General features: G+C 44.5%; 1 protein-coding gene across 2 annotated transcripts in view; it reads right to left on the bottom strand.

Annotated features, from left to right (window-relative positions):
* Positions 1-7,000: 7,000 nt before the first annotated feature.
* Positions 7,001-9,579, bottom strand: part of SLC7A10 (solute carrier family 7 member 10) — a 41,226-nt gene continuing 38,647 nt past the window's right edge. For both annotated transcript variants that reach the window (XM_027663748.1, XM_027663749.1), the window contains 3 exons: positions 8,678-8,827; positions 8,150-8,327; positions 7,001-7,303 (listed from right to left, as the gene is read on the bottom strand). In XM_027663748.1, coding sequence (XP_027519549.1) covers positions 7,176-7,303; positions 8,150-8,327; positions 8,678-8,827 — 456 coding nt within the window. In that variant the 3' untranslated portion in view covers positions 7,001-7,175. The remainder of the gene's footprint in view (positions 7,304-8,149; positions 8,328-8,677; positions 8,828-9,579) is intronic.

The raw sequence follows: 9,579 nt of genomic DNA, 5'->3' as shown, positions 1-9,579 counted from the left end.
TTTTCCTTTGAATGGGCTGTATTTTACCCTGGATCTTTTACTGGGGCTGTCTTTGGGGGAGTGCCTTAAAAAAGAATAAGGAATAGGACTTTGGCTTTACTGAAATGTAACACAGAATAATTAAATAGAAATTAAATAGAACTGGTTATTTTTTTTAATCTCTTCAGTGGCAAATTGGTTTTGTACTGTGCATTCCTGAGGCAGAAGATTCAAATTCATTAAGGGCATTAATAGCAGGAAGGGCTTGTGACAAAATGTGTGATAAGCAAGAGTCATAGTTGCAATAAATAGATACTGCTCACTCACTTTTTCCAAGGACTTCTGTTATCAGAATTCATTTCATCAAAGAAAATGTAGTTTTGAAGGAGATCTTGCTTTCAAAGCATTTGTAAACATTTTGGGTACATTCCACCTTTGCAAGGCTATGTACTGTAGTCATTGCACTGCCAGGGTGGTTGGTTGCATCAAAAGCTACAGGTTTTAGTATCTTTTTTTTTTTAATTGTCTAAAGGTAATTTTAAGTAGATAGACTTGTGTGTGTAAGGTTGTAAACTATAACTGGGAGAAAGATTAAATTTCAAGGCTTATATTGTGTAGATATGAAGGATCTTAGAAATAAATGCATATTTAATTCTGTTACAGAAAGGTATTTCTATAATAAAATAATGTTAATCATGCCATGCCTTAAACCATCACCCCCATAAGGCTCATAAAGTTGAGATATGTACTTCAGAATACTGCTGTGTTTTGGGAACAACACTGAACAGCTAACACAAAGAGTCTCAGATTTACTGTTAATTTTGCACAAACAGGTGTGTTGCAGTGCCCTGGAATGTCAATACCTGGGTAAATCCCAAAGTCTGCCTTAGCATGTGTCTGCCCTTCCTCCAGCTCTTGTAAACCAGGGAAACAACTGTCCTGGAAGGCACCTCGGTTCTGTTTCATACAAACTGCCTCCTTGTATTCAGAACTTCTTAAAATTATAAAAAAAGTTTGTAAAAAAAAAAGATGCAAATATAACACTTTAAGTACTATACAACCTAATCAGCTAGTAAACTTGTTAATGTTTTTATTTTAATAATGCTTTTCTGCACTCTGTTAAGATTTTTGTAGATGGATGGGAAGAAAAGTTGGTTTTGTTCGGTTTTGGTTTTCTTAAGATACAAAACTCCCCTGTCCAACCAGCCAAAAAAAGTCCTCCCTAAAAAACCCCTCTGACTAGAGAAGAATACCTACTGGTTTAAAAAGGATGCAAGCTCAGAGGCAGCATAAAGGGAAAAGTGACCCCCTTATGTTTTCTCTGACTGCTGTTAAAACAAAGGGAATCTTTCTGTTAGAAAGTCTGGCACCTTTCAGCTTGTCTATGACTCTGTAACATGCCTTGTACTTGTTTTCACTTTCTGTTCTCTGTGGCTGTTTTGTTTGTTTGTTTTTAATCCACGTGTTCTATATCTTAATTTGGTTATAAGATTTTACCATGCTGTGTACAGGTTCAGGTTCGGCCTCGTGTTTGCCAGTGTCTGCTGCTGCTTCCTGGACTGAGCAAGATGCTAAGCAAGGAGGATGCTGGGCATCATCATACTTTGGTCTTGCTTTGGATCCCTTAATTTTTAATAAAATTTCATGTGCCCAGAGCCTGTGGGTTTCTGACTGTCACTCCAACACCAGAGCTCAGGGATTCCTAAACTGTATTCCCACATTCTTTTGCCAACCCGTGGCTCCATGTGTTCACATGAATGTGAAGGGGAATGGGTGTGGTTTGATTTGGTTTTGTACCTTTGGGTTTTGGGTTTTTTTTTCTTAATCATCTGCTTTTTCTTGTAGCTGAATCTGGTGGAGGGGATGTCACTGTTTTAAATAACACGTGAAATCTTAGTACTGGCAATTTGCTGTTGTATTTACTGCTTTTAAAATGTGTCTGTGCATATACCCCAGGTAACAAAAAGAAGCCCTGAAGTGGTATGACTTTTAGGGTGGTTAAAAAAAATAATTTCTGTAAGTGCAGCCTCTCCTTCCTGTTTCTGAGGGCAGTGCTTGTTTTGCTGATGCTCCTCCTTCCCCACCTCCTTGGAGGTACTACTCTTTTTCAGGAGAAAGTGGAGGCTGACAGAGATTTTATGTTGACAGAGATTTACCCTACAGACCGGGAAATCTCCATCTGCATTGAAGAGAACTGGACAGACTTCATGGCTACAGATAAATCTGGGATGACCCTAAAGTGTGGAAGGACACAGGTGGGTGCAGAGGGATGACACCTTCTAGCCTGGCAGCAGTGCTGTTCAGCTACAACAGTGGCAAAGCACTAAAGCTTCAAGCCACACCACCATTCCCTGATGTAATGAGGCTGAAATGGGAATAATCCATAAAATGGAAACGGAGTAATAAATGATACCTGTGTGTTTGCAGGTTTGTTGACAAACTGTGTAGTGCAATAGATGTGTCTTAAAACAAACCAAGGGGCAAACACGAGAGGCCAGGAGGGAATTAAGTACTTTTTAATCAGACGTTTCTCTGAGAGGAAAAACTGCTTTGGTTATTTAAGATCTGTGGTCTTGGCAGGAAATTGATTTTTAATCTCCAGGTAGGTGCTGGGATTTAAAATCCAGTTATTACAAACAGCTGTCTGAACCTGGCAGGCACTTTGTGTCCTGTCCTTTGTCAGTCTGTTGCCCTTGCAAACTCTTCAGTGGGCCATCCTTCCCTTTTCAGAGTCTGGCTCTTGTGTTCTTGGCTACAGGAATTGAATGGTTATCAAGGCTGAGGCGAGTGGTGGAGGTTTGTTTTATTCCCTCTTCATTTTATGTTTCCTGCTTTATGATGCCTTCTAGATCCCTTTTATCACTGTCTTACTGTAGGATGTTAGGGCAAGTTTGGTTTTGTCCTCTCAGCATCTCTGGTTCGCTTCCTAATCCTTTTCCTTGGATTTTCCTTTTCTGTTTGTCCAAGTGCAGAAGTTCCTCGTTGAAGACAGAGCACAGGTGAGAGGTGTCAAGGACCAAGGAGAGGAGGTTTCGAAACCAAAGAGTTTGTTTTGCCTGTGCTCACAGCTGGAGTTGGAGACAGGACACAACTGCCTGAACTCTGAAGCCTTAGGAAAAGACAAATTCCAAGCAACATTTACCCTCCGTTTTTCTTTCAATTTTCTCTTAAGACATGTACTTCAATATCTGTCCTAAAACTCCTCAGCAGCAGCGTGACTGCTAACAACTCATTCGGTCCTTGGCACCAAGGGGCTGGAAAGGAAACATTTCAAAGTTTTCAAAGTTTTGAGAACTCAACAGTAAGGGAGTGAAAGAGTGTCCAAAGGAGGGACACGAGGATGGGGAAGGGCCTTGATTTGAAACCGTGTGAGGACACTGAGGGCACTTGGGGTGTTGAGCTGGAGCAGAGGAGACTGAGGGGAGACCTCAGTGCAGTTCCAATTCCTGGGCAGGGGCAGAGGAGGGGCAGGGACTGAGCTCTGCTCTGGGGGGACCAGGGACAGCAGCCAGGGAATGGCTGGAGCTGTGTCAGGGCAGGCTCAGGTTGGATCTCAGGCAAAGGTTCTTCCCCCAGAGGCTGGTTGGGCACTGCCCAGGCTCCCCAGGGCAGTGGGCACAGCCCCAAGGCTGCCAGAGCTCCAGGAGGGTTTGGCTGATCCTCTGGGGCACAGGGGGTGACTCCTGGGGATGGGCTTGTGCAGGGCTGAGGGTTGAACTCAATGATCTTTGAGGATCCCTTCCGACTCAGCACGTTCTGTGATTCTGTGAAATAACCTTGACAAACCCCTCTGAATGTGAAGCATGGGACAGCATGTTTGCTGGACATTGGTTGTTCATTTGTTGGTTTTCCCTCAAAGCTGAATTATTTATTTACCTTCAGCTCTCCCAGCATTGGGTTGTTCAAGGGAGAGCCATGGCCTTCCCAACCCCCCCCAGCACCTCGCCAGGTGATGGTGCTGCACCTCTGGAGCCACCAGCTTCAGTCCTGGGGTGAAAAGCTGCATCAGGGGTTGTGTTTCAGAAGTGAGTGAGTGTGACTGAGGAAACCTTGTCTGCATATTTTTGGGTACATGCTTTGTAAAGATGCTTCCAAGACAAATGTGTTATTAAATGCACAGTGACTCATCTGTCCTTCTTGAGTTGGATGAAAGCTCTGAATTGAAACAAGTCTCTTCCCTTGACCCTGCTGAGATCAAACTCCTTTGGTTTATGTACCAAGGTGAATGGAAAACATCTGATTCCTTTATCAAGTTTTTGAAAACACTTGAGAGTGGCCAGGCCAGCAGCAGTGCCTCTGCTTCCCACTGGTGCCCACTCAGTTCTTTTTCCTGTGGAATTTTATCTTTTCTGTCTTGCAAAACCTGTGGCACAGTGATGACATGATCTGTTGCTGCTTTTCTCAATCCTGTGATAATGCAGATAAGAATAATCCAATCCATCTTTTATTGACTTTTCTTTAGGCTGACTTACAGGTGATGCTCTGCAGGCTATTTTCCTGCATTACAGCACCTAATATTTTATGCTATATAAATATAATAGCATATATATATAAAAATATATAGGCTTATGTAGTATTTCATTGCTATTGAAGCTTTATTTAAACTCCTTTCTTTTGGAAACAGCTTACTTTTCCATAACAAGTGTTACAATATTCTCAGCATGCTGGTACCGTCTGCTGTCTCAAGGTTTTTCTTTTGTTCATTGGGATTTAAAATGCTACCAGTTAAGTCTCCTTTGGGGCTAGTTGCTTTGTCTTTTGGAAAAATCCCTCTTATATGTGTTGGGCGTGGTGCTAAATTTCATTTAGCATATCAGTTTATCTCTCTAATTCCATACATTGATTGCTATGATTACAAATTCTACGCATTAGGCACTAAACTTTGCAAAGCCTTTAATGTCTGTGATGTTGGGAGCAGAGATGAAGCTCTTCCTAAAAATGAAACACCGTGGAACACCTTTTGGGGCTTGGCAAGTAATTCAAAGATGAGCTCCAGTAAACAATCCTGTTCTAAATTCAGCCTTCTGATTTAAGGCCAAATATTGGTTGTTTTAAAGCACGGCAGTACAATCAGGGAAAAATTGAGTCAAATCCAGTTAACAACTCTGAGGTTCTTTAATTTTGCTTTTTATTTCCCTAAAGAACAGCCAGGCAAAGCCTTAGTAGCAGCTGCAGGACTATTATTATTATTATTATTATTATTATTATTGTTGTTGTTGTTACCTTTCTCTTTACCATACAGACTTGGCTCAAGAGCTGCAACGTTTCCATGCTGGCTGATCTCCATACCTTAATTGTTTAAACAAACAAAACCAAACCCACACTGAAACTTAGCAGTTCTGAAAGCGACCATTATTGCTGGTACTGTAATACATTTAATTTTTCCACTAGATAATGAAGGTATTGAAAAAATTATTCTGTTGGAAATTATACCATGGAAAGTGGATTTTGAGCTGTGGAAAATGAGACTCAACCATGAGAGTCTCCAGCATAAGGGTTCAGGTTTAGCCACAGGGCAGGTCTGCTGTGAATTTCTTTTTAAACAGCAAGCTGAATATATATGATTTTCATTAGCAAGCTGTATGTTCATACAATTATTTAGAATGTGGAATCCATCTTTACATATGCACACAAAACCACACCTTTTTTTCCAGCTAAATATACATTTCAATCTCTTCTGATTAACAGCTTTATACAAAGAGAAGAATGCGAGTTGTGTTCCCTTCTAGTATCTACCATCTGAAAGTTCAGAGAGAGATGGATAGATATTTAAAATATGGACAGATGTTTGAAATATAGATATTATTACTATAGATATTTTAAAATAAAAATATTTCTTAATAATTAATTGTGTTGGAAAGAGACATTCCTTGAACTCGCTCCTTATTTTGAGTCTATTCTTAAATCTTTGTAAAGTGTGTGGCATTTGACAAATTAAGAGATAATGAAATCCTTACTTTTTGTGCCAGGGCCTGTAACACACAGAAAGATACTTTTAAAATTAAATTCACATGGCTGTTACCAAGGCTACTGAACATGATGGTTTTTGTTTTCAAAAACTGCCAAAGAACAGTAGCTCAGAGCTGTTCTCGCATTTTACATTTTCAAGAGATTCTCTGGTGTGAAAGTGGCCATATTGCTGCAGCAGATCTCTATATATTAATTAAAGTGCATGAACGAGATTTTTTTTTTCCTGGTGTATGCAAATAAAATATGCAAAACACTTTCTTAAGGAGCATCTGATGTGTGAATGGCTCGGGCTTGTTACTTGGGGAGTTGGTCTCTGAAGCAATGTGGCCCAAGCCAGCAGGCAGGAGGAACATCAGGCTCCTTTCCTGTGTGTCCCTTGAGCCCCCACTGCTGAGCCTGCTGCAAACCCCTCCACGTCTCCTGTGGGCACCTGGATCGTGCAGAGCTTCATGCAAGAGTTCCTGGATGGTGCCAGGAGCTCCATCCCCTCCGGGATGCAGGAACCCCGCTCCACCTGTGAACAATGCTTCAGCACTGAGATATGTGGCATTTATAGCACTGCTGCTGGGTATTTTTTCCCGTGTCACCACATGATGCCTGAACAGTCAAGCCTGCTGTTGGTGGTGTAGCTTTTGCTCCGAGGTCCCCCAGGGCAGGTTCATGCTCAGCACAGTGACCCTGCCCCGCTGTGACAGTGCTGGGCTGGCAGCAGGTATGGGAAGGGATGATGCTTTGGACTGTAACTTTGATGCCTCGTGTGTTATGTGGGGGTTCACCCCACCCAGGCACAGCGACAGCAACAGGTCTCCTCACTTTCTCTTGATTTCTCCATTTTGATTTTGTGTTGGGAACTGCCCTACTTTTGAAATGCCTAAATTTGTATGTCTCTGGTGGACCCTCATGGCAACTAAAATCAGTATTCCGGAGCTGTGTCTGTGCTGCCTTCCAAAGCTGAGCAAATATGCTGCCAGAAAAAAAAAAAACAAAACAACCAAACCACCCGCGCCCTTTTTTTTTTTTTTTTTTTTTTTTTTTTTCCTCTTTTTTTTTCTTAGGGAAAAACTAAAAGCTACATATGCCACGAAAGGTGTAGCTCATTTTATGGCCTTTGCTATTGGAGCTCTAAAAACATATATATCTTTTTTTTTTTTTCCAGAAAAACTTTTTTTTTTTTTTTTCCAAAAATCAGCATGTAAACAAGAAGCCAACTTCAGCCTCAGAGGTTGTTATTTCCTCGCTGCTCTTTCGCTCACCGGCCGCCAAGAGTGGGCCGAGGAGCCCTCCTCCTCCTCAGCAGCTCCACACTGAGGGTACACCACGAAACACAGCTTCTGCCCCCAGCACGTCAGGGACTCTGCGAGGAGCAAAGCACGGGGCGTTAACGGGGGTGCCTGAGCCCTCCCAAACAAAAGTGTGGTGCTGGGGGGATGCTGCACCCCCACAGCCCCTCCAACCCCTCCCAGCTGCAGCTCAGTGACGGGGGTTGTGAAGCCGGGGCAGATTAAATGGGGTAGATTTAGGGGCACCTTTCCCCAGCCCCTCACAGAGCTGCCCATGTCAGGGTTGGGATGGCACGGGATGGCTGCCAGCCCTGCTGGCACTGTGCCAGCCCTGCTGCAGTGGCCACTGGCCCCGGGGAGCTGCTGGAAACCCTCTGGGCAGAGCAGGGGGTTGCACTGTGCTTGTCTGAACGTCCTTGCCCTGCAGCAAAGCGATTACAAGTCAAACACAACCAAAACGTTCCAGGCTTACACGCAGTTTTAGTTTTATATGTAAGGCTTTCTTATCTTTGGAATTCATCACGTTCCCCTGAGTGGATGTGCTGGGGGCACAGCGGAGGAAGGCAGGGCAAGGGGAGACAAACCTGCATCCCAGTCCCATCGTCAGGGCTCATTTGGCCTTCATGTGCCTAAGGTGACACCCCTGTCCCTCTGCCCTGGGACAGGCTGCTGAGAGCAAGCTGACAGGGTGGGTAATTATTGCACAGGGGCACGAGAGGAGGCAGATGCACCCAGCAGTGAGCAAAGAGCTGCCCAGAGGGAAGTGCTGCCTGCCTGCTTTGTGCCTGTGGCTAGAGGGGTGGCCAGGCTCGGGCAGGCAGGTCCCTGGCTGTTTTAGTGCCGCTGTGTCAGGGGTTCAGCAGACCCCAAGCACAGTGAGTGGTCCTGAGAGGGCAGCGAGGCACACAGTGCTGGCTTACCTATTAACCTATTTACACACTTTGGTTTATTTCTCCAGTAGACTCCAAGGAAAAACACTGGCACTCCGGTTAAAATGATAATGAGTCCAACCCCACAGACGACAGGCTCCGAGTATAAGCTGAAGATCAGCAGAAATGCCCAAAACGCCAGGTAAGTGATGGGGATGAGGAGGTTCACCTACCAGGAGAGAGCAGAGCAGAGCACGACTGTGCAGAGCAACAGCAGTGGCTGACTGGTTGTGGGGGGCTGCAGGCAGGGCTGTGGCTTCAGGACCCCCCCATAGGTCGTGCCCCCATTCCCTCCACCACTGTTTTCCTCTCTGCCCATCCCGACAAGTTCACGAGAACTTGTGCATCCCACTTCTGCATCAATGGCACTCTGGGACATGCTTTGGGACCTTAAAACATTCATCCTACTTCAAAATAAAATAAACTGTTATTCAAAACAGGACAGTGGAGGGTTTGGTGTTCCCATCCCACCCTTTGCATCACTACTGCAACCAAGAAATTTAGCTTTAACAGTGTCACCTTGATAGGTCTGAAGATTTTGGGTTTCCTCCAGCGTAAGACAATCAGGCCTATAATTGTCACTCCATAGCAGAGGTAGTTAATAAAGGACACGTAGTTGATTAGTGTGTATGTGTCTCCAACAAGCATGATGATAAGAGTGGCCAAGCACTGCAAAGAGAGGAGCACAGCCTTCCTGAGCCATTACCAGAAAAGGTAGCTTAAAAACAACAAGCCAAAGCAAAAATCCCATTAAAGCATTAAAACTCCTTTTGTTCATGGCCTCTGCTGGGCATCTGTTGCCTCCTGTGGCTCGGTGCATTATCCCTGAGCTGTGCCACCAGGGCTGAATGAGAATTTGGGGTTATTTGGGGCATGCTGAAGCCAGAGACCAGAGGGACTGTTTACAAATACCCTGGGGTGCTGTCAGAGCTGTCTCTGCTGCCCATGGCCAGGCAGGCAGGGCTGGGAGGACTGGCAGAGGTCTCACTCCACCCATTTCTGTTAAGTGTTTTAAAAAGCTGTTGAGCCCTGTGGTGAGGACTCCAGGTGAAAAGATTTCTTGCAGACTTAACATATTCTGTTCAGGGGACTCTGTTGTTGCAGGTGGCCTGTATATTACGAAGCATTAGAGGTTTGCCCTTTCCCCTGTGGTGTGTGTCACAGCTGATCAGGACCATCAATCTTATTTGTGTTTGGCAACTGGACCGTAGAAATTTCCATACTTAACTTGCTTTTTTGAACTCTATGTCTGCAGAGCCAGGAGAGCTGGCCTGGGGGCCAGGGTGCTGATCCTTGAGTCCCCCACCCAGGGGCTGAGCTGAGCTGAGCCCTCAGCTGCACCACATACCAGTGCAGTGAACACTGTCTGCTGGGGCCCAGAGCCTGGGGGAAACTAAACATCCAAACCCCTCCAGAGAGCA

This window comes from Corapipo altera, unplaced genomic scaffold (genome assembly GCF_003945725.1).
Source record: "Corapipo altera isolate COAL_440 unplaced genomic scaffold, ASM394572v1 140b, whole genome shotgun sequence".
Lineage (NCBI taxonomy): Eukaryota > Metazoa > Chordata > Aves > Passeriformes > Pipridae > Corapipo > Corapipo altera.
Note: the sequence above shows the minus strand (reverse complement) of the source record. Positions and strands in the feature narration are given on the sequence as shown.